This window comes from Meleagris gallopavo, chromosome 6, assembly GCF_905368555.1.
Source record: "Meleagris gallopavo chromosome 6, MGAL_WU_HG_1.1, whole genome shotgun sequence".
Lineage (NCBI taxonomy): Eukaryota > Metazoa > Chordata > Aves > Galliformes > Phasianidae > Meleagris > Meleagris gallopavo.
Window position 1 is genome coordinate 11,362,958 of NC_139409.1, and position 25,761 is coordinate 11,388,718.

The following is a 25,761-nucleotide window of genomic DNA, read 5'->3' on the forward strand; positions in this document are numbered from 1 at the left end:
ATATTCACAAACTATATTCAGAGGGTATTTCTTGCGTTGAAAAATGAAATGCATATGTTCTACATAATTATGCATCTCTTCGTAATTTAATACTTCATTTCTCTACATCCTTTCCTGTACACTGTAAATGTTGAGAAAGTCCAAATAAATTACTGGACAACTGTCTCTGTGGTTTGTTTTTGTGTTTTTTTTTTTTTTTATTCCCCCAATGATGAACCGTTTTCAGGGCCTGAACTTTAAACCTTCTACTTGAAAAGCCCCTTTTCTTCAAATACAAACTGACATGGTAATTTCTTTCCTACAAGTTACACATTTGGATGTTGTTAAATTATGTTTTCCCATATATGCTTCTGTTTGTTTAAAATCAGAACATTGTATCTGTTGGTAAAAATGCATACAGCCTGTTAATCATTTTAATAGCATCCAAGAGAATGTTTAGTTAAAAGTACAACAGTGGAGACTTGTATAATGCTGTGCTGGTGCTATATGTTATTCAGAATCTTTTAAGTTTTTTTCCTCGGTTCCATCAATTTCTGTCTTTGAGACTTACTGAACAAGATGCTGTTATCAGTCCTTTAACCAATTTTTCTTCCCTGAATGTATACCATCTCTTTGAACACATACAGATTTTTGCTGAACACTGTAGCAATGAGTTCTACAGCTTCAAGGAGTTTGTGAAGATTGCAAAGAATCTTCTCCTCCTATTTATTTTGTTCCTGCTGGTTTCTAGTTTCATTTGGTGTCTTCTATTTTATGACTTAAAACAGTGCAGTGAATGATCAATCCTCATTTCTCTGTTTGCCTGTTGAGACTTTACAGCTGTTGTACTTTTTCATCTCTTTTCTAGAAGAAAGAGTCCTTTCTTAGTTGTTCCTTATAATACAAGTTCTGTATCTATGATCATCTTTATTGCCCTTCTCTGAACCTTTTCCAGTTCTACCATATCCTTTTTGAGGTGGGGAAGACCCGAGCTGCACCCAGTATTCAAGATGAGGGCAAACCATGGATCTACACAGTAGTATAATGATCTTTGTTTTCTTCTGTTATTTTCCTAATATTTCCTAATATATAGATTTTTTTGCCTTTTTTTTTTTACTGCCACTGGCTACTGGTGCTGATTCATTAATGAAAACAGCATTATTTTATTTTTGATGTTAGGATATGTTTTTCATGTGGATTAGTTCACATTTATCTACAGTGAAGTCCACCTGATACTTCACTGGTTATTGTGTCTTGCTAGTCTTCCTTATTTCTTCACAGATACCCCATACCCTTAGAATCCAAACAATTCAGTTTGACCAGTAAGCTCAGGCAACTTTCTGCTCATTCCCTGTTTTAGGTTATTGCTGAATATACTGAACAGTACAGATCTCTATAGTACTCCATCGGTTACCCTCCTCTGATGCGAGAATCTGCATTTACTACATCTTTCTGTTTTTTATTTTTTCACTCTCTGCTTCATATAATTTCATGTAAAAACCTTCTCTACCATGCAATGACTTCTTGGTTTTTCCTAAATCCATTGGGATTGTACCTTGTCACTGACTTTTAGGTAATCTGGGTAGACTATGTCAACCAAATGCCCCTTATTTGTGTGATTTCACTTACAGAACACTAGAAACACTTTGTGTTCTAAATCATATGTTGATATAAAACATTTTGACTCTTCTTCAGAATGCCATATTTATCTGCAAGAACATGAGTTATATTTTCTGTTATGATTTCTAGTATTTTGTTTGGTATAGACATCAAACATATATATCCATAGTCTTGAATCTCACATTAAAAATCTGTTGTTACATTTACTATGATCCCCTCCACAAATACTGAGGTAGTTCTAAGCACTGCAGCAGCTAAGATAATTTGTCCTTGAGATCCTTTAGAACTCTTGAGTGATTCAGCATTTTCTCTTAGGTGTGTGGAGACACATACTAAAAATGCCAATAGGAGCTTTTCTATTCTATTTATTTATTAATCGTGAAATCAGAGCCTTTCAGTGAAGCAAAAGTCTTCAAAAGTGTAAATGAGGTGTTATGGTTACTTACATTTGTCACTCTCATCCAGTTTGCATCATTTTGCTTCTTCATTGCATGTCAGACACTGATACTCCAAATTAAATGCTATTATATCCCAGCCATCAATTTTAAGTTTGGTTATAAGGCATGATAGTCTGTTAACACTTTGAAGTGAACTGAAAAGCTCTTGTTTCCCTCCTTACCATAGGAATTAAATGCAGGATTCTTTTGGTTGATTGTTTGATTGGTTTTCCTTTATGCTTTTCACTAACCTTATTACGTGAAATATCTAAACGGTGATTATGTTTGGATATGTTTAATTTGTAGAGCAGCCAAGCGATATGACTGATAATGTTGAGTTTTATTAAGTTTAATCTAACTTAATCCAGATCCTTCTCTGGGTAATTTTTTACAGGAAAGATTGATGAAGAAGCTGTTAAGAAATATGCTTACCTTAACATTGTGGGAATGGTTGGGTCCATAGACAATGACTTCTGTGGTACTGATATGACCATAGGAACTGACTCAGCCTTGCACAGAATCATTGAAGTTGTGGATGCCATCATGACCACTGCACAAAGGTAAATTGTGCGTGTTACAGAAAACTGTAATGTGTTTTATTGTTATGCTTCAAATCTTGTTTCCTATTGCTATACAGTAATGGAGGGTATATAGTCATCTTAAGATGTTAGGTAACTGGTATACATAGTATTTATTGAGTGTGAATACATATCTGGTTTCTTTGCAGCTTTTGTACCATTCCCATCATGGCAGTAGTACAAGCATTTGATAGTAGAGGCAATATCAGCTTTAGGAGAAGGCTTTGTTTTTTTTATGTTTTTAATCTTTCCTAGACGTAATATTCTAGAGAAGATTCAGATGGTATCCATTTGTATGTAAACTTTCCTCAAGCAAAGTTTAAGCAATTAAAGTATATTTTTATGCACTTAAAAACCAAACACACCAGAAAGTTCTATCGTGGTATCCCTAAAATTCTTAATAAAATTCTTAATTATGCCTTTGCATCACTTATATTTCTAGAAGTTGTTCACCTCTTCTCTCCTAACTACTTTTATTTATTTTAGAGTAAAATGTAATGAAAACAAATTAGGTTATGAAAGATATGCAGTTTAAGTACATAGATCAATATGATCTTTTATTTTTCAAATTAATTCTGTGTTTGGCAACCTGGCAAACTGAGCCCATTTCTTGATACCAGCTGTTGAAGAATTTAGATTAGATTTCTGAGCTGCAGTGAATTATTCTTTCATACTCCTTCTTTTTTTTTTTTAATAGCCATCAGAGGACATTTGTTCTGGAGGTTATGGGGAGACACTGTGGGTATGTATTGTCTTCAGTAGTTTGTGTTTTGTACAAATATAATCAGATTTTTATTTTTCATAATAAATGTCTAATTATTTTTTAGGTATTTAGCTCTTGTCAGTGCCTTAGCTTGTGGTGCAGATTGGGTATTTATTCCTGAATACCCACCAGAGGAAGGATGGGAGGATTCAATGTGTGTTAAGCTTTCAGAGGTAATGTATTATTGTATTTTGACTTTTTGCAGATACACAGTGATTTAGCAATGTGGTCAGACCTTTCAGTACCTTTCCTTATTCGTTTGATAAAATATATTTCAGTTCAATGAAAAGCCCTGCATGAAAATGAAATGTATGAGAACTCTGAAGTGATCAAGTATAAACTGGAAAGAGAGGGAATATTTCTTAATGTATAATAATTGCTTCTAAAATTGTGCTGTGATTTCTGGTTGTTTTTTTTGTTTGTTTGTTTTTGCTTAAATGGATATGCTTTTGTTTTTATCGTAGAACCGTGCACGAAAGAAAAGGCTGAATATTATTATCGTAGCTGAAGGTGCTATTGACTGCCACAACAAACCTATAACATCAGAGAAGGTTAAGGATGTAAGTGTCAATATCCTTAAGATGAACTTTCTGTTCATAATAGGGAGTTTTTTTACTAACTGTAGCATTTCTATAATGTAAATTGATCATAGAATCACATAACGTTTTGGATTGGAAGGGACCTTTAAGATCATCTAGTTTCACCCCCTTGCTATAGGTAAGGACATCGCCCTCTATACCAGGTTGCTCAAAGCCCTGTCCATCCTGGGCTTGAATGCTTCCAGGGAGGGGCCATTCACAGCCTCACCAGGCAACCTATTCCAGACCCTCACAGTAAAGAATTTTTCTGATATCTAGTCTAAATGTACCCTCTTGCAATTTAACTGCATTTCCCCTCATTCTGTCACTACCTGTCCTTATAGAAAGTCCCTCCTCAGCTTTCCCATAGGCCCCCTTCAGGTACTGGAAGGCCACCGTAAGGTTTCTTTGGAGTCTTCTCTTCTCCAGGCTGAAGAGCCCCAGCTCTCTCATTCTGTCCTTGTATGGGAGGTGCTCCAGCCCTCTGATCATCTTCATGGTCTTTTTCTGGACCTGCTCCAACAGCTCCATGTCCTTCTTGTTTTGGGAGCCTAAGCTGGATGCAATACTCCAAGTGGTATCTCAAGAGAGCAGAGTAAAGGGGCAGAATCACTTCCCTTGACCTGCTGGGTACACTTTAATGCAAGAGTGGTCCATGTAAAACAGATTCTAAGACATATTGCTGGTTGTATTTTATATTTCTACTTTCTCATCCAGATTACATTTAAAGGGAAATTATTTCAGTGTCTGTTAGTTAGGATCTTTTCATAAGGTCAGACAACAGTTCAAAACGTTTCGTTATTGTATATATTGATACTGAGTCTGGGCATCTTCTCAAATCAGTAATTACAGGCATATATAGTTGAAGTATTGCAATTTAAGGAACTGGTTTGCCATTATTAAATAAGATGTGCTCTTAGATTGAGAACCTGGAGTTTAATTCTAGTTCAGGAAAAAAAAAATCTCACATTACAGTAATGAAAATGCTACAAAAGTTGACATATTAAAATGGACAGTATGTGAGATTTTTATTATTACAGCAACACTTGAAACAGAGTAATGCATGAACATATAAAGTAGTTACGCTAATAAAGCCATTCCATTTTGAAATTCTTTGCAGCTTGTGGTTCAGCGGCTTGGATTCGACACCCGAGTGACTATCTTGGGTCATGTGCAAAGAGGTGGAACTCCTTCAGCTTTTGATAGAATTTTGGTGAGTGAACCTAGAATAACTTGTTTTGGCACCAAATGATAGAAGTAAATAGTATGTTTTTACTTTCTTCACAGTTTATCATTTGTAGTAGTTTCACACTGACTAGCTGAACTACACTGACTGTGTAGATTTTTTTTTTTAAATTAGGGTGAAGGAGGTATCAAATGAACTGTCTGAAAATCTCAAATTTAAAATAGTGAAGAGCTTTGCATGAAAAAAATCTACAGTAGAGCTAAAAAGCAAAGCTTCAAGAACAATGTTGCATGTTTTATAGTCTGATATGGTATCAGGCTGCTGCAACTTCTGAAAAAAAAAAAAATTGTTTCAACTTGATTTGCAGAGAGATCTTGAATAGTTCTGTGGTTGGAAGCCTCTTGCTTTTAAATGCTTGCTTGGACACTAGAACATTTTATATTTTCAGGCAAGCCGAATGGGTGTGGAAGCTGTACTTGCACTTCTAGAAGCTACTCCAGATACTCCTGCCTGTGTTGTGTCTCTGTCTGGAAACCAAGCTGTCCGTCTGCCTTTGATGGAGTGTGTGCAGATGGTGAGTTTCTGGCAAAAATGTATTTTACAGTTATTCATTAACTATAACAGAGCACTGTATATTCCGAGGATGATGCTCACCTTGCCTCAACCTCCTGAGCCTCTTCTTTACCAGGCTTCTCCAGAGCTTCAGTCTTTCTTGTATTTAGGGGCCCACAGCTGAACACAGTACTCAAGGTGCCGCCTCACCAGAGCTGAGTACAGAGGGATGATCACCTCCCTGCTCCAGCTGAATACATAATTTCTGATACAAACCAGGATGGTTGTGGCTTTCTTTGCCATCTGGGTGCACTACTGGCATCCCAAGTGTTGACCAATGCCCCCAGATCCTTTTCTTCCACACAGCTTTCCAGCCACTCTACCCCAATCTTGTACCTTTGGATATTTTATGTTTGAAATATCAAATTTTTATTTTTTTCCCTTTAAAAAGTTATTTCAGAATGTCTGTTTACAGAAATATTAGATGAATAACTTTCTGTGTTTTTCAAACATGTTCAATAATAAAATTGTTTTTTCAAGACTCAAGAAGTACAGAAAGCCATGGATGAAGGAAGATTTGTTGAGGCTGTGAGGCTTCGTGGGAGGTATTGCCACTCATATCAGTTTATTTTCTCTAGAAAATGCTGCATTTTTCTGCAGTTCTCCCAACAATTTATTTTATTTTACATAATTTAATTTTCATCTGTTTTTGTGTATTTAGAAGACAAAGGAAGAGTTGCTTAAAACAATAATTGAAACTCTTATCTGTGTTTAAAATAAAGAAGCAAAAAAAAAAAAAAAAACACCACACAAACCAAAGAAAACAGTAGTCCTAAAGACTGATATTAAGATAACTAGTTACAGAAAAAAGAGCTGCTGTTATGTATGAGCTGGCTGATTGCAACCATGTGCCTCTTTATTTAGGATTTTGAAACCAAACCTGTTTAAGATGAGTATGTTTGTAAGCAGCTGTTAGTTTTCCTATGGTATATACTTACATATTAGTAAATAAATATATATTATTATATATATAGGATATACAATCTTAAAAACATATCTTTTAAGTTGGGATACTTTCTTACAGCTTAGGAAAAAGTTCGATATTTCCTTGAAGTAACTATATATTCAAAAACTTTGTAATGTTTATTTTATCTATTCATTATTTAGGAGCTTTGAAAACAACCTTAACACCTACAAATTACTGTCACAAAAAAAGCCAGATGCCGAGCTTCCAAAGGTGAGGAGTTTTTAATGTGTGCAATACCTGTCTGCCATTGGGTTTTCATAACAAATCAATTTTTTTTCCTATTCCCTTAGTACTGTCTTCAAATCTTTGCTGTAAGATATTTTATAGAATTAGTTAATTATTATATTGGCAGAAAAAATGCTTGTAACAAACAATTTAATTACAATAATAACTAAAAAAAAAGGGAGAGACATCACTCTAAAAGTAATGCCTTCTATTTATCTCAATAAAAAAAAAGGTAACAGTATAGAACAATAAATGCTGTTTTATAGAGCAAATTTTCAACTATGGAATGCTATTTTTCAGCATAGTCACCACAATTAGCTATGCATTTCTGTCAGTGGTGAACAAGAGTCTGCTTTGTTTTATAGTAGTTTTGCTATGTCCTTTATGATGGATGACACTAAAAGGAGTTTGTAGGTCATTTAGAATAAATAGCAAGTACTTGGATTTGATCACACCATCCAAATCTGTGGGCTTCACTAAAAGGAGTTGGAGGGGAATTAAAAAGCAAATAAACTGTTGAGGATAAGGCTTAGCTGATCATCACCAGAGCATACTGTATGCTCTGCTTCAGCTGGGTTGCTCTGTACAAATATTTTACTCTTATGCTTCCTTTGCCTTTTTTACAGTCCTTTGGTTGTACTGAAGTTTAAAATAAACAAAAGAAAGAGCATACATTCTTTTATTTCTTTTTGTCTGATTGTTGTTTAACAACTGCTGTTTGTTGTTTTGTGTTTGTTTTTGTTTTGTATTCCCATTTTCCAGAGTTACTTTTAGATCTTCTCCAATACTAAATTGCTACAAATCTGTCATGTTAATGATTATAAAAAAAAAAATTAGCATTGTTCAATTGGTGTAAAGCATGGCGAATTTTAGTATATAAGCACAGGCTGCCAGATTTTCTTGCATTTTTCTTGCATAGTTTGATATCATCTAAGTTTTGTTTTGCTAAGCAAATTTCCTAAAAGGTCAGGCATGTCAAGTTTCAATTCCTTATGTTTTGATCTCAGTATTAATTTTGAAGTTGTAAGTATAAAACAGAATGGATAAATTACAGTGTCTTCCTCAGATTTAAATAGATGCTTATTTATACACAAAAATATAATTCATTTTGGGTGTCAGTGATTCTTATTGTCTGACCTTTTCTTAATCAGAGACAATGGTCTGTGATTTAACTGGTAATGTTTTACATTTCAAGTAATGCTTCTTCATGTGCAGAAGTATGACATCTCACATTTTAAAGTTCAAATTAAATCCAAAGATGCTTGCTAGAATTTTGCTCATGTAGAGTATCCTTGTTTGTTTACCCGTGCTTTGTTTACCCTTACAAAGCAATTCTATATGTACTTATTTTTATTTTTAATGGAAGTACTGATTTACTTTTTTTTCCCTTTGAAAAATATCTGTGGTCTGAATAGTCTTGGATTTATTAGCATGGCAATGTAAGTCCATTAAAAAAAGAGTTCTTAATTTGAAAACTCTTACAGCTTAGAATTGTATCTGTTGCAACAAGAGAGATTTTTAACATCCTATTTTGTCACTAGGTTTCATGAATATAGTCACCTCTATTGCTCAGTCAGCAATGCTTACATCCATTTACACAGTTGTTTTATCCGGAAGGCAGTTGATAACTAACAAATACAAAAGGAGACTAAATGCTCACGTACGTTATGTACCAAAATATTTATTATTTTTGTTTTTAAGCAGAACCTTCTCTTTTACATTATCTGTGTTTTAGATTAAAAATATATACTTGATGTTCAAATGGGAAAGTATGATATGGGACCTATTAAACTTGCAGAAGGGAATGACAGTATATGTAGACAATCAATTGTGAATCATTTAGAAATGCTTTAAGATCTGTCATAATCTGAAAATTTATATTATCATATCAAGATGCTGAACAATCTTGTTTCCTGCTATACTTCCAGCTGCTCTAGAAGTCAGGCTGGTACTTCTAATGTAAAAGTTGCCGCTGTCCATCTTTACTGATTGCATATGCCTAACGGTTATGGTGCTAGAATGAACTGAATCAGTTCTTGTTCTTTTTTGTGAGATATTCTGGTTGTATGTTGGAAAACTTGAGTGGGAATATGAAAGAGCTTGAATAGTTTAGGCAATTGTTTTTGTTTTTTTTTAATTTAGCTGAGCCAGGCTACAGAATTCTGAATTAACCACTTGCAAATCAAATAAAAATGTGACAGTCTTATAGGACATTGTACAAATGAGGAGAATAGGTTTATGTATGTTCTTGCTGACTTAACATTTTTTTTATGGGTTTTGGTGATTTGCAATTTCCTTTCATTTATTCTAATATTTAACATCTATGTATGATGGAAAAATAGAACATGGTGTAGAAATGGAAGTCCTTATTCAAATTTGTTGTTTTTCTTTTGCAGACCAATTTTAATGTGGCAGTCTTAAATGTTGGTGCACCTGCAGCTGGAATGAATGCTGCAGTGAGGGCTGCAGTGAGAGTTGGCATAACTGAAGGCCATAAAATGTTTGCTGTCATTGATGGATTTGAAGGTTTTGCTAGAGGGAAGGTCAGTATAGTATTGTGTATCCCATCCCACTCTACCATTTTGTTCATGTTCTTGGAAGTTGTCTTCTGTGGAACTCTTATGAGAAGTGATTCTTAAAGTTTTTTTATTTCATAAATTCCTAAAACCCAGATTGTATCTTTGTTTGTCAAGCCTATAGATTCCTTTATATAAAGTACTACTATTTACTTGCTAAAGAGCTAAAGAGAAATTAGTTCAGTAATTTTTTTTTTTTTTACTGCCTAGCTGGAGCCATATATCCCAAAACAAATATCAAAAAAAGCTAGTTTTAGGTGCTTGTGTTTCATGTTCATTAAAAGTGAATGTGAAAACAGGATCATATGAAACAAGGAGGCAGGGGTTATCATGATCTGGAGAAGGAAAGAACAAATAGAATGGGAAGAGATTGGTTAGACATCAAGAGAACTTAAATTAACCTCTTGGTATTGATTTCTATTGTTGCCATATTCATTTTTGGTGCTGCCAAAATGCCCTACAGCTTGGTTCAGCAACTTGGTTCAGTGCCTGTTGTTTGTTGCATGCCAGAAGTAACTGGATAATCACTTAACATAATCTCCTTTTTTGTTTTAATGTAAAGATCAAGGAAATCAGCTGGGGAGATGTTGGAGGCTGGACTGGTCAAGGAGGATCAATTCTTGGTACCAAACGGTAATGGCAATATTTTCCCAATTGCTATGTTGAATTCTAATATGTTATAACTTGTGTATAATTCAATGCTTTTTTCCCCTTTCATTGAGCGTTTTAAATCTTTTATTTTTAAAATAAGAAATTATTTTTTTAAATTCAAATTTTGGTATCCTGATAGTACTGTACCAACTCTGAAAAGAGAATGAAAATGGGAGTTGGGACTTCACCAGAAAAATTCACCAGGGTACTTAATTCTAAGGAGGATTAACAACCTGTATTCTCCTCATGATTCCTGAACATGATTCCTTACTCATCAGCAAGTCAGGAAAGAAGTATTTGAATGGATAAAATATGTAATATGAAAAAATATTTTATTCCTTATATTTACTGTTACTGCTTAATAGCCAATTCTTATTGCTGCAGTGTTTTGAAGTGCTTTTATTTTTTCTTTTGGTTTAATAATTTCCAGTACTCTTCCTGCAAAATATTTGGAGAAGATTGCTGATCAGATGCGCACTAACAACATTAATGCTCTTATGGTTATTGGTGGATTTGAGGTACACTAAAGATTAAACTTACATCTAAGTAAAATGCATTTCCTGTTTTAAAAAAAAAAAGACAACTAATTTTAACCCAATCTTCATGTAAAATGAATTTGTTTATAACTGTTTTATAAAAAAAAAAAAATTTGAATAATGTTTTGGATCAGAAATTTTATTATCATTATTATCACTGATTGTTTTTGTGGGAAGCTGACATTTAAGACAACGATTAATAACTGCAAAACAAGATGCACTGAATGATAAATTAGGTGATATCGAATTATGTTATTTTACATTTAAAAAACCCACAAAAACAGCAGTTTTCCCATCTGTATCAATACTTAGAACAATACTCATAAAATTCTTGAGCTGTAGTAGTAATTACACTATGGACTTTCACTTAAGGCATTCTTTTCACATAATGCATTTCAAAATCTATAATTTATATTTTCCTCTTCTTCCCTTTCTTTGCCCCTATATTTCACATTGATCCCTTTTACCAAGATGGTACCATTAGGAGTGGTCTTGATTCTGCAGTGTATTTATTAGTCAACTGTTTGTAGAGAAGAATGTGCTTAAGTGCTTCTTCCTAAGGAATGAATCATCATTTATTATTATTTTCCCACTCTGCTGGATGTTGATATAGTTGAAGAATAGTAAGATTTCAAATGAGGAGTACCTGAAGATTGGGAAACTATCATGCAGTATTTTTGTGATGTGCAAAGCAACTTTGTTATGTCAGAATTATGTATTTGCTTGAGTGTTCTGTTTGTTTTTTTTTTATTTTCAAATGTGTACGTATTTTTAACCCTGTGTGTTTGTGTGTGTATCATATTTTAGTGAATCCTTACAGTTCTGACTTGCTGAAGTGTGTCGTGGTAGAAATGGCTCTCCCTGTGGCCTGTTCCATTTTATCATTCTAACCTTGCCCTTATTGTATTCATCCTAATTTTTCACCCAATGCCTGTGCCCAACAGGCGTACCTCGGACTTTTGGAATTGTCAGCTGCCCGAGAGAAATATGATGAATTCTGTGTTCCAATGGTTATGGTTCCTGCAACAGTATCCAACAATGTACCGGGTTCAGATTTCAGCATTGGTGCAGATACTGCTCTGAACACTATAACTGATGTAAGTCTATTCTGGTGTATGCGCTTACTAACGAAGCAGTTGTGTTTAAAACTGACTACATTGGCAAGAGGTGGATATTTTTATAGACCAGAACTTTGGAAATCTAACCCGGGAAATGATGTAGTTACTTGATATAGCTGTGTTTACGATGCTCGTTTAGAAGACTAGTTTTGTCTCAAAAGTAGTTCTGAAACTACAATCACCTTTGAGTTCCTAAAATATAAAATAGGATTATGGATTCATTGTTTACCATAGGAAAAAAAAATCTAAAGCTTGGACTTGGTGATAATTTGATATATTGTAAAGGAAGAAATTCCTTTTATATATAAAATGCCTATACAACCAGCTGTGACAAGTCCCAAGTGAACCTTATCCTGTTCAGAAATTTATCCTTATTTATGAAATCATTTCTGTAATAATAGTAACTATATGTACTCTAATAATAGAACAAATGATTATTATATAAATAGCTGAGACATACTATGATGTATTTAAAAAAAAAAATCAGTAATGTAAATGAAAAACACATCAATTAAAACTGAACTTAGTTGGATAGAATGAGAATTGTCAAATACCACACAAAGGACACTGTAAAGCATATTTACAGTTCACCTGAATCACTTATGAAGTATTAATTTGCTCTTCCTGAGCTAAGAAAAGAAATTCTGCTTCTGTATAATCTGACATAATTTTGTCTATGCAACAACAATGGGAATGTTACGCTTCCTTCAGATTTTTTTCTCTTCAGTATAATCTGTAAATGCATATGCATCACAGATACATTTGCAGATTGTCCATAGTTTGTTTAAAACACAGGAAAGTCTTAATAGAGCACTCCTCTTTAAAATTGAATTTACATTTTTCACTTACAAAGTAATTCTGTTTCTTCTTTGTAATGAACTTTTTCATTAACTTTACATATTGAGCTATGTTTTCTAAAATTAAAAACAAGGTACACGATGTACATCTTAAATGGGAATAGCATGTCAGATTCATTTTGAAACTGAACCGCCAGTTACTCTATCACTTAGATGTGTTTGTAAAAATTAAATACATTATTTTGAGAAATTTCAAGGATTCCTCAAATGCTGTCAGCCTTAAGAGCTCTTACCTAATTTTCACCTGTTATTTTCATTTTACCATACCAACATAAATATTTTTATATTCAGAAAAATAAACCCTTAACAAATTTCAGTCTTGTTCAAGGCAATAGCTTGACAGACTACAAGCTAAGCAAAATTTGCTTTGAATTTACTTTTTATAAAGATTAGCTTTGTTTCCAGTTCTGGTAAATAAAAATATCTCTCCAAAATGATTGAGGTGAGTAAAGTGACTGTGCATGACACCTACTTTTCTCTTCTTTCTTCCTTTATAATCTGTGTTTACTTAACTGCCTTCTTTTTGTAGGTTATTTCATATAGAGCAGGATCTCTCTCCCTCTCCCTTTCTCCATTCTGTTGCTGTGTTTTGCTTTAAACTTGGATTCCTAGGTATCGTATTAATTCATTAGACAAACTGTCATAACTCCATATTTTCAATGCAGTAGTTGCGAGCTTTTCAATCTGTTTTTTATCAATAGCTTTTGTCTTGTTCCTGTTTTCTACTTTGCCTAGAATTTTCTCTGAAGTAAATATGAAATGTAATGACATTTTCTGGATTTAGATTCAAGCCAGTAAAAAATTATGTTCTTTTTTTGGGAAAGAAAACTTTCACATTGGAGAAAAAATTATGGTTAATATATTTGCAGTTGCCTCCTCCATTTGTTTGAATGTGGTCCTCTAAACAGATAATGAAAAGTATTTCCTTCTGTTCTTTTGTCACATGTTCAAATCAGTCTCGATAGCGATGCTCTCCCTTGTACTGAGCCTATCAGTCATACAAGTCTTATAATTTTCATTCCTATTGCTGCTGTTAGATGCATAAACGTGTCACAGTTTATAGCACGTTCAGGTTAGCATTTCTTAGGTTTCAGATTAGCACACCTAAATATTATCACACTTAGTTTTTCTGTGGTACTACTTGTATTTCTGTTTTATCGACAACTTTCAGTAAGGTAAGTACGTTCTTCTCTGCTGGTTAATGAGGCCTTGTTAGTGTTTGGCATTACTAGACATTTGTCAGTATTAGGTTGCTTGAAAATTACCAAGGCATGAAAGTGTTACCTAGAGAAATTCGCAAATAAAATGTTACTGTGTTGCCTTTACAAGGGAAAGCGGACTAATAAAGACATCAACCAGTCTTACTAAGTTTAACATTAACTGTTTCTTTCAGGTGTATTTAACAAAGATAGCACAGAATGTGTAAATACTTAATTGCAGATTTTCTGAATAAGAGATTAGGTGAGACCATGACACTTGGCTTGTTCTAACTCATGGACAGTGGACGGTACATTTCTCAACAACTAGAATTCAGATTATATGACAGATTCTTGACTTGATTTTTTTTTTTCCATTTCTATTTTAAGATGTAGGCTTTTAATCAGTTTAATAGTAGAACATGGATTCTTTTGAGCAGCACTTTAAATTTGCTTGTATGCTCTATTCTGTCATTAGTTTAAGATCAGTGAGAAAAATTCAGTGAAAACTCAACCATACCAAATAGCTTGAGAATCCTGGAGGTTTTTTTGTATGTAAGGGTATGCTTAAGGCTTTTGTATCAAAGAAGACATAATAAATTGTTTAAAATTGCAGGATAAGGACACGAATTTGGAGTTTTGTCAACAGAAGCAGCAAGAAAGTAATTATTTGAATAAAAACATTTATGTCCTTACATTTGTATGAGAAATTCAATGAAATGAATAGAGTATTATTGCTGATAACGCACTTCTGGAACCTGACACGGAAGAAGTGTTCCATTTTTTCCACACAAATGTGAAGGCTGTGTATTGCTGGGTTATTTAATATCCATTTAAAATGGAGATTATTAATACATGCTGTGGGTGAAACTAGTAAGTAGAAATCTACTTTGTAAGTAAAAGAATGAATACAAAGTTAAAATTTTCAGCTACAGAACCATGGGGAAAAATATGGAGAAGATGAAAATTTAATTTGAAAAGAAAGCCTACTGATGGAGGGAGGAATAAACCAAGACTATGTATTGAATAGTAGAATATATATTTTGTTTAGGCATGTAGAACTGAATGAAGAAATGAAGCAGTATGATGAACTAGAGATGGAGGACAAAGAAACCTAAAAATGCAAGAGGCTAAAACTGATATCCTCAAAGAGGTGACAGTCTGCCTTTAATTCAAAGGGAAGTGCATACAGAGTGATCAGCTGGTTGTGAGAAAAGGAACAGCCTCAAGAAGACCCTTACTCATTGAGGAGTGAAGAAAGCTTGTTAAAATGTCCTAATGCAATCTTTTTGCAGTTTTTTTACACGATTGACTGCTCCCCTGTGTTTTCCTAGTGCTGATACTAGCATCTGTGACTGGATTAATCTCAATCAGGCAGCTGAACCAGCTGAAAATTAGTTCCAAACTAACTATCCAATTAAATTTTCATCCATGTCAGTCCTAGCAATGTGGCTGGGGAGATCTGGCAATGAATCCATCCTTTTTAATAGCCTTTTTGCATTAGCTTAACATAAAGTAAACAAATTGCAGTCTGTTTGACTGCATGTATTATTATAAAGCATCTTTGATCTTTTCTGTACCCTTCTAAATAATAAGAATGTAATAAAAGCATATGGAAAAAAATAAACCATATTATTTATGTGGTACAGTATCCCTCTATGATCTTGTTGTAATCCTCATATAAAAATAAGAAAAGGAATTGTAAAGTTAATATTAAAACCACCTATTACTTATTTACATTTTATAATTGTTAAGCTATGTGGGTGGTTTTTTTTTGTTTTTTAAGTTTTTTTTCGTATACTTTGCAGTGATACTAAGATATAATTATCTAATGCTTATGCTTGGTGGAGGTGCAATCTTTGGATATGTTTGCTAAAATCACTTGCATCAAATGAAATGGCAATATTTAATGCAAGTAAAACATATCTTTACATATCATAACTAACCAATTGTGTTAGTTACTGCTCTAAATTTTCCTTCAACTCAGTTTCCCAAAAGTCTCATTATAAAACTTTTTGGAGAAACTTATCGGTGTTTTCTTCCACTTCTTCGGAAAGCCTTATGGTTTTATCACCATTTTGTTTCATAAGAGACAAAAGTTCCAACTGACTGAATTGGGCTAGGCAATTCCTACATACTGAAATATTCTCAGTGAAGTCTCATTTGTTAATAAATAAATAAATTTTATTTTTATTTATATATATATCTTCTACCGATACTGCTTCTCAGTGCCAGAGCTACAGGTCTGAATTAGCAATATTTTTAGCAGCTTTTTAGAATGTTTCAGACATCATTTGGGAAATGCATCTTAGCACTGAACTTAGTTGAAAGTTGCAATTCCAAAATAATACCTGAAGTTGGCATAGACTTCAGAAACTCAATTTGCACTTCGTTCATGTACTGTCAGATGGCATGTCTTTTCACTGAATGGAATCTGATTTATCTGGAGGAAAGAGTCTATAAGCAGAGCTCCCGTGGGTGAATCTTCTCCCCATCACTTTCTTCCGAGTTATTGCTTAAACTGGCAGCTGAGTAGATATTTGTGAAGATAAGGTCCTAGTAATTTGATTTGCTTTTCTGAACTGATCTGAGAAATTGAAAAGATGAGACTTCTGTGAGCATCATTCTTTTCTGGGAGAAAGACATTAACAAAGTGGGAACATACTATGAAATTAGGCTTTCTCATTGAGAGTCGTTGCACAGGCAGTTTGAAAAATTGCCACACATAATAAATGCAGAATTAGTTTAAATTAGATAGAATTGGAATAATGTAACTTAAAAAGTGTTTACTTAAAAACAGCTTGAACTTCAAGTATTTTGATTGCTGTTAGGAATACCTAGTCCTTTTCATGCTAATTTATTATGTAGTATTTGGAATCCTCCCAGGAATGTACAGCTGCTTCTCAAAGTATCTTTGAAATTTACTTGAAAACTATAACGCATCCGTATGCACGCATTCTTGGATTTTTCTGGACCTCTGTCCAATCTGTGTCCCTAGAAGCAGATGTGTGTGTTGATAGAATCTTGAAAAATGTAGGAACCTTTTTCTTCTTTTTCTCAGTGGAAATGGATGTGTGTCTTGACTAGATAGGATAACATAATATTCCAAAAAACCCACCTTTTTTACGTATTTCCTTTAAATTGCAGGCTTTTTTCTAGGTAACTTTCTGAACTCCTTAACATGTTTCAAACTATTCTTTAAGTGTCTTTTTGTAGAAAGATTTCCAATCTACATTTATGCTGCCTTTTTCTGCTAAATTGCTTCAGACTTTTAATGCTGCGCACACTTCATATTCACTCTGTATTAACCTGCACTAATCTGCATTTCTTCAAAGAGCATTGTACCAATGCAAGCCCAGTGCACTGTTGTGGTATGTACAGGATGCACCCCCAATAATCTCACCAATTGTATTTGGGCAAATGGACAGCCAAATTTACCAGCACATGCAAGGAGTCATTAGCACAGTAATCCAAAAACAAGGAATGTATCACTCATACTTGTACCACTGCTTCAGGCCTATGAAAGTTGTCTGCAGCTACATGAGGCACGTTCCTGCTTTGAGGAGTTTTGCGTACCTATCTGTGTGTTGCCTGCTACTATTAGCAACAATGTGCCAGGCACAGACTTTAGCATTGGTGCTGACACTGCCTTGAATGCTATTGTGGAGGTAAGACTACGTATGTTTTAAAAGTTAAGATGATAAAATGCATAAGATCAGGATACTTAAAGACTTTTAAATGTCTGGCGTTCTGAAATTATTCAGCCACTGTTATTTTTATGTTTTATAAGTTTTTTCCAAGACTGATTAAAATAATTCATTATAATTGGTTTTCATCTTCTGAGGATTCTGTTTCATTATCCAAGACTACTGCATTAGTGAGTAGGGGTTTTTGGTTTTGTATTTTTTTTTCTGAAAATTAAGATTTTGCTTTTCTAAAATTTCAATTTATTTTATGATTATTTTATTTAACTGAAGTAGCTCCTCATAACTGAATGACGAAAGCAGGTATCGTAGACAAATGCCACATTTATTTCATGGGCCAGTGAGTGAGCTTAGTGTATTTAAAATGTTCTGTTACGTAGATATGCTAAACACATGAATGATCCTATGGACTACATTAGGGCTAATGTTTATTAAGTGCATGTAAATATAAAGATTGCACAAGCAGTTTAGTCTGTCACTGATGCTGATTTGAGGACAGGTCTGTTGTGATTGAAGCTTTCCATTTTGATCATAACAGTCTCCTTTTTCCTTGGGTACAACTGCTGTATGAAATCTGTAATTCTTTACATTTCACAAAGTCTGCTGAAACAACAGAAAAGGGATCTGGGATGATAACTTACACAAGTGAGTAAACCTCTGAATAGCTCTGTTTTATCTGAACTCCCGTTATCAATACACATAAATAATTATGAAGCAATTGACCAAGAAAGTTTGAATGGAGATCCTGAGGTTTCAGAAATGCGGATTTGCTTTCCCGCTCAGGTACTGATTTATTTACATAGTCATTTATCTACAGGAGCTTTTATTAATGTGCTGAATCAGAACACATTATGGGCTGGTCAGTGGGAGATGCAGTACTTACTTGCAGTTTTTCTAAACCATGGAATATAACCTCATTGTAAAAAGCTGTCTATTTATTTTCTTACCACAATCACTGGAAGTAAGCTAAATTTCACCATGAAAACACTAGGATAGCAATGTGGCACGATACAGTACTGCAAATCCATAAAAAAAAAAAAAACTTTGAGACACAAGGGAATTTGACATTCAGGAATTTGAGACACAGGGGAATTGACTTCTGGCTTTAATACCTAATGCTACCACTTGCCATGATGGAGATTGATACTGTGTTGCTTAGAGAGCAATACGGTACCAGTTTTTAAAGATGATCTACAGCAGGCATATGGATGGACTATATGGCTGCTAGATCGCAGAAGATCACCACTGGCACTAAATGCATGTGTATATGCAGTGATACATGGTCTTTCCAAGTCCTGAGATATTTTGTTCTAGTCTAATTTAATGCATCCTATAAGTCTTGAGCTGCAGGTTGAATAAGGAGCTTTTTAGAATATCTTATATGCTACAAATAAGAAAGTTACTTTCTGAATTTCTTTAAAATTGATCAGTGCCATTTTGGTATTTGAGTATTTCTGTCACAAGTCATTCTAAGACAGCAAGAATAGCAAACAGTTTCTACTTGCATGTACCTTGTATAGTCAGTAATGGAATAAATCTAAAATGAGCCATCCCCAAAACAAACAATGATTGTTGTTACTTAGGACAATCTAGGTCTTTACTCAAAATTATAACTTATCAAAAAGCAGAAAACTTGTTCTGTTACCAGCAGCTGGAAACCTTATGTGGAAAGTGTGGAGTTAACAAATGTTTTAGGTCTTTCAAAGTGAAGGAAACCGTCAGGTGTGTTTTTATTTCTTCAGTCTCTAATGCTAGTATTTTTTTATATCATAATTTAAATGAAATATCAATCCAGTTCCAGGCAGATTTTTTTATAAGTTAATGCCTGCCACTGCTAAAAGTAATGAGGTTTTTATATCCATATATCAAATGTTAGCATTCTGCAACAGTTCTTAGAAAACCACATCTGGAACAGGAAAGCCAAGTGATTGAATACACTGTCAAGTTCAAGACAGGTGAAAGAAAGAACGTCTCGAAAAAACAGTGAAGTTCAGTCTAAAATTCTTAGATTGCACAGATACTTTCTGTTCAAGATAACAGAATACCAGTCTGTGTTTTCAATGCATTTGTGTGATTTCTGCTTTTGTGTGTGTATGCGGGGGAAGGGTGGGGAGTGTGCATATATGATATTACGTGCATCTTCTGGTAACTGGACTTACTTAGTAGTTTTAGTAATTGAATGTATTAAACATTATTAATTTGTTTCTCACATGTAATTTCAATATTTATGTGATCTGTTTTGGTATATTTTTGAGGCCCGTTTAGCTCAATCGAAATTTCTGCTTGAAATCCTATTTTGAGTGATCTGATTTAGTTATCTGGGTGTAAAAATCTATGAAATTGAAAATGCCTCAAAAGTTACAGGACCTGTAACTGCTCATTCAGAACGTTAAGGCATGGGGATTTTTTTTAAAACTAACATAATTAAAATTTCAAGATGATGAAATTGCCAAATGCTCTCCTACGAGGACAGGCTGAAAGAACAGGCTGTTAAGCCTGGATAAGAGAAGGCTGAGAGGTGACCTGAGAGGGGCTTGTCAGTATCTAAAGGGGAGCTACAGGAAAGAAGGGACAGACTCTTCAGTAGGGTGTGTTGTGGTATAGCAAGGGGAAATGGCTTCAAGCTTAAAGAGGGTAGATTTAGGTTATATATAAGGAAGAAATCTTTTACAGTGAGGGTGGTGAGGCACTGGAACAGGTTGCTCAGAGATACATTTGATGCCCTGTCTCTGGAGACCTTCAAGGCGAGGCTGGATCAGGCCCTGGACAAACTGATGTAGGTGTGCGTGGCCCTGCAGGGGAGTTGGACTAGATGGCCCTTAAAGGTCCCTTCCAACTCTAAGGCTTCTATGATTTGATGCCTTCATTTCTTATTTTTTACCAAATGGACACGATGTTGGGACAGTACATTCTGTTTACATAGTTTCTCTTGTCACCAGCTCCCATATAACATTTATTACTTAATCTCTTCCTGAAAGGAAGCACCTTTTTCTAACAACTTCAAAAATAACTTTGAACAGCTGCTGTAGAAATACTTTCCTTCCAGGAAGTGAGAGTTTGTCAGCTAGTTTCTCAAGTGCTGCTGAAGTGCCTGGAGATGCAAGTTTCTTAGGTCCTGGAAATTTTTTTTCCACTTCTTCAGTCTCTTGGGCAACCGTAGCAAATATTGCTGTTATCAGTGCTATGTGAGCATTGTATCTATTGGTAGAGTATTTCTTATGCTGGTCAGAGCAAGATGCAAATAAAAACAACAAAAACAGGAAGAATTACTCCAGTAGTGCTGGAGATAATTATATTTATGTGAATGCCATTATTAATTTACAGGGCAGAACATGTCTAAGGCCTGTAGCTGTTTAGCATAGGCTGGAACACAGAGAATTTTAAAATCAGTGATAAGATTATATAAACTTTCAATAACAAATGGAGTCAAAATAAAGAAAAATATATACTCAAGTTGTTTAAAAAGCTCCACCTCCACTATAAGAATTAGTGTCTCAGTTATAAAGCTATCACGATTTATTATGTCCATGCATGAGACAAATTTATTTTTCAAATGTGAAACAGGTATTTTGATGCTAGCAAAATATTTTGACTGTTTCCTATGTAGGCTTATAAAAATTATTTTATGTGATGACTTACAGTATTGAAATGGGTTATGATATATTGAATTATCACTTAATACATTTTTAATGAAGTCTTTCATCAATATCTGACACAAAATTGCCTGGCACACATAAAAGTATAAAAATTCCAAGTTCATAATTTCTAATATATTATCTTTGAGTAGACTTGTGATCGCATCAAACAGTCAGCCAGTGGTACCAAACGACGTGTATTCATCATTGAGACCATGGGTGGTTACTGTGGTTACCTGGCCAATATGGGAGCCCTTGCAGCAGGAGCTGATGCTGCTTATATCTTTGAAGAACAGTTTGACATTCGAGAGCTCCAGGTATGCAGCATTAGAAATGTTTTCCTTATTTTTAAGTACATTCTGAAATTGTTGTACTTCTATAGCTTACTGACTATATTTGGAGTAGATAGCTAAAATTGAAAATATATATACTGTAACTGAAACTGTGCTCGCCAGTTGCGCTGTAAAACAATTCCACATTCCCTAAAAGGAACATACACCATTATTTTTGGCATTAAGTTAACCGATGAAATGATTGTACTGACCAGTAAATGTTATTAGTGGAATTGTTTCATTTTTATTCCTCTGATAGAAATTAAGTTAGATATAAGTGAAAAATGCTGGGTAGTTTCAGAAGAAAGATGATATAAAAAGAAACACCTTTTCCTCAGCTCATTTGTAGAATGCTATACGGGTCAGAAATTTTAAAGTGATGTATAATGAAATTGACATTGACTTTAAGCATTTTTTGAGGTGTTATTTAAATAAGGATGTCAGATTAGGATGTGACTGCAGGGGGTAAGGTGGTATGGAGCTTACCTACTAATGAGGCATTTATACTTCTGAGGTGGTTGGTTCTAGCTTCTGTATGGACAAATACAAAGCTGAATACACAGCAGAATACAGGCTCTGTTGCATGGGACTGGAATTAACTGCAGCACCTGATCATTTATGACAAGTTGTGTGTTTTTTGTGTATCAAGTTTATCCAGCTTCTCCATCTGTATAGCACACAGAAAAATAAGTTTATGTAGCTATTTAAAAATAAGTTACTTGAATGTGGAGGATGAAGTTATTTTTATCCCAAGATGAATAGCCACATACTGAATGTTTTCCTAGATCTCCAAAACTGATTTGAATTTGCACATACTTGATGTGGAATCCTTTATAGACGTTCTCAGGATAAGACAATATGTAGGCTTATTAGAGTTGTTTTAAAGGGTTCTACATGGCTCTTAAAAAATACCTTTGTTGTTCCTAGGCTAATGTGGAACACTTGACTGAAAAGATGAAAACCAGTATCCAGCGTGGTTTAGTGCTGAGGTAAGCAAAAGTGCTTTCAGTAGATGAAGTCTGTGATTTCAGTGCAAAGCTGTTTGGCCTCTCATGAAGACACTTTAAGTTTATATTCTCTGATTGTTCTGTGTAATACAAGATGATTAACAGAGCTATTGCTCTAGAAGACAAGTCTGGGAGCTGTCTGGAAGCTGAAATCGAAAACTTACTTCTTTCTATGGAAATATATTTGCTTTATGATCTGATACTTCATTATATTTTCAACCTGTTTTGTCATTTACTGCAGATTCTTAATAATGTAGAAACTACTATTTGTGTACATACGTGCATTACAGCCTTTACTATGAAAATTATACTTAAGTTTTACAAGATAAAACATTTTTCAAAAAATCATAATTCTTAAAACATACTTCACAATGATACATTCATAGATATCCTTAATCAGTCCACAGCTTCTCTCTCTCTCTTTCTCTCTTCTATAAAGATCTATTTTCAGTGTGTTGAGTAGCAAAGAGTTGAAAAATAAATGCTACAGTAAATTGTACAAGGAAACCATTATAGTTGTATAGATTCTACTGCTAATGTGATCAGGGTAAAAAAGGAATACTTGATATTTACAGTATTAATAAGGAACAGACAGGTATTACTCATTATCTATGTGTTTATAAATTGTATAAAGCATGTAACTACTCGGATTACGCATTTTCCATCTGCATAGTGAATATGTTGGAATTAAAATGGTATTTCTCACTACATTATTCAATAATGGAATCAGGCTGACCTGTCTGTACTGTGGGTGTAGTAAAAATAACACATCCATGAAAGATGAAACCAGATCTGGATGTAAATATCCAAGTGATGATTGCTGGTATCAAGAAACTGGGAAAACATCTGTTATGCAATAAGCAGGGAATGTCTTTACAACTAATAGTTGATTTGCTAACAGTATTTGGCCTGAATTGTTACAGAAATGAGAATTGCAATGAGAACTACACAACTGACTTCATTTATCAGCTGTATTCTGAAGAAGGAAAAGGAGTGTTTGACTGTCGAAAAAATGTTCTGGGCCACATGCAGCAGGTAAAACTGAGCTTAACATTTCCAGACATGCTTATCAGCATAAAGAACGTACACTATTCAAGCATGTCAAGTAAATCTGACTCAGGATTAAAGAAAATGTGTGGATTTTTGTTTGTAGGTAACTCAGAGGTGCTTATTAACATTAAATTTAATTGTAATTCCTTTTTTAAATTCTATAAAAAATGCTTTAGCTTCTTATTTTCATTTCTGTCTATATTAATAAAATTTCACTTTTTTTTCATAGATACTACAGTTATTTTTTCTTGTAATACATATTTAGAGCATAACTTTCTACCCATCCATAACCTATCTGATCCTGAATTCTGATAAAATTTGGTTAAGAAATTATGTGCAGGTGGATTATCCTGGTAGAAAAGACAACATTTAACTATTCCTTATGATCTTTGTACCTTCCCCCTCTTTATCTTGCTGTACTGCTTGTTAGCGGGGCAAACTGAGTTTCTATTTTGGCTATGCTAACTAACAATACTGAAGTAGAGTCAAAGATACACATAGAGCTAAATTTCTAAATTACCTGCTTTGTTCTGTGCTGAAATGAGGTTACTTTATAAAGTGTGAGAGTGTGGTAGTGCTTTATGATCAGCACTGAGGGAAAAGAAGATGAAAGGGCAAATACAACACCCTCCACTTATCTGAGTGAAAAGTATTATTGATTCATTGGGGATTCCACCCTGGAATAACAAATTTTAAATGATTCAGCTTATTTTTAGTGATAGGTTTTTCACTCTTGTTTGAGATGGGGAAGATGGAGTTAAGAGGTAGAGCAGCCATTAACAGAGAGGACTGATAAAACAAAACTATGAATATTGAATTAACACAGTTAAATTTTCACACAGGGTGGGGCACCTTCACCATTTGACAGAAACTTTGGGACAAAGATTTCTGCGAAAGCTATGCAGTGGATCTCCAAAAAACTGAAGGAAACCTATCGGAAAGGTGCAGAAATACTCAGTGCTATCTTGTTACTGCCTTTACTTAGCTATCAGTATATAAGACAATTTCCCTACAAAAATATTTGAATGTATGTTAGCTAGTCGATGCATTCCTTTCCATCTTATGTTTTTACTATTCAGTAATGTCTTTATGTGGTTTCTGCTGTAAGATTCCCTTCCATCAGTTGATATTTTAGCTGTTTTTCTTACCAACCTTTTAAAAATCATAGTGTGATTACAGTTTATCATGCATGAAGGAATTGCTGACTACATAGTTACATCTGTTCTTCCTTTTTATTTCATGATGGCTACATGGGAGACAGAAGAAGGTAATATGTCTTCTTTGGGAATTTTTGTAAAATACTCTTTACTAAAATCCAATTTAAATCTGGATATTCAAATTCAGTTTTACTGTTTATTAATTACACTATTTTCATGGCTAATCACCAAAGATAAACTTAAAAAGATCTCCTAACCTATTAAAGTACTAATGGATGTTTTACTACTATGTTAAATATACAGTAACTCCAAATAATTAGCCTGTTCCCATACAAGTGCGAATAAAAAAGATGCTGAATTATTTCATTCTTTTTAGGAAAAGTATTTGCCAATACCGATGATTCTGTCTGTTTGCTGGGAATGCGCAGACGCAACCTTGTTTTCCAACCAGTAGCTGAGCTGAAGAATGAAACAGACTTTGTGTATGTATACTCTGCTTACATTTCAAACATTTCAAAACAGGCTTCCTTTCACCACATCAAATGAACATCTTTGCCCCAGTGCTGACACACAGCATTTGCCAACTGTTTTATTGGGCTTTTGTCTCTGGCTTACATTCAGACAGTGATTCACTTTGATTGTTCACTTGTCTTTTCAAACTACTCCCTTAATACTTATTTAATTCTGGGAGCCCACTGTCCTTTTCTATTACTACATTTGCTCTAATGTACAAGAATTGGCTTACTTCTGATTAAGTTTAGTGGAGCAGCATTTTTGAGTCTTAGATGCTATTCTCCCTCCCTGTGAAATACGCCATCTAGTACAGTCTATTCTCTTCTTTACTATTCTGTTCATATTTGGGCTAATGAAGAGCAATACTTGCTCCTATTTATGAAGATTATTATTACTGTCAGTATTGCCAAATGAGCTATGGTGTGTTTGTCTTAACTACTACATGATGACTCACTTCTTGTTTTTTCCTGCCTACCACTTACAC

At 34.1% G+C, this 25,761-nt stretch overlaps 1 protein-coding gene across 4 annotated transcripts in view; it reads left to right on the forward strand.

The window, feature by feature from the left end:
- PFKP (phosphofructokinase, platelet) overlaps positions 1-25,761 on the forward strand; it is a 41,599-nt gene that overhangs the window by 15,298 nt on the left and 540 nt on the right. The window contains exons 5-22 of one of the 4 annotated variants that reach the window (XM_085227061.1): positions 2,431-2,596; positions 3,312-3,356; positions 3,442-3,550; positions 3,842-3,937; positions 5,076-5,168; positions 5,590-5,715; positions 6,234-6,298; positions 6,861-6,930; positions 9,342-9,488; positions 10,084-10,154; positions 10,603-10,690; positions 11,653-11,805; positions 17,395-17,547; positions 21,371-21,535; positions 22,478-22,539; positions 23,481-23,592; positions 24,450-24,549; positions 25,141-25,246. In XM_085227061.1, coding sequence (XP_085083187.1) covers positions 2,431-2,596; positions 3,312-3,356; positions 3,442-3,550; positions 3,842-3,937; positions 5,076-5,168; positions 5,590-5,715; positions 6,234-6,298; positions 6,861-6,930; positions 9,342-9,488; positions 10,084-10,154; positions 10,603-10,690; positions 11,653-11,805; positions 17,395-17,547; positions 21,371-21,535; positions 22,478-22,539; positions 23,481-23,592; positions 24,450-24,549; positions 25,141-25,246 — 1,927 coding nt within the window. The remainder of the gene's footprint in view (positions 1-2,430; positions 2,597-3,311; positions 3,357-3,441; positions 3,551-3,841; positions 3,938-5,075; positions 5,169-5,589; positions 5,716-6,233; positions 6,299-6,860; positions 6,931-9,341; positions 9,489-10,083; positions 10,155-10,602; positions 10,691-11,652; positions 11,806-17,394; positions 17,548-21,370; positions 21,536-22,477; positions 22,540-23,480; positions 23,593-24,449; positions 24,550-25,140; positions 25,247-25,761) is intronic. The other 3 variants (XM_085227063.1, XM_085227062.1, XM_031553881.2) reach the window with 3 other exon arrangements.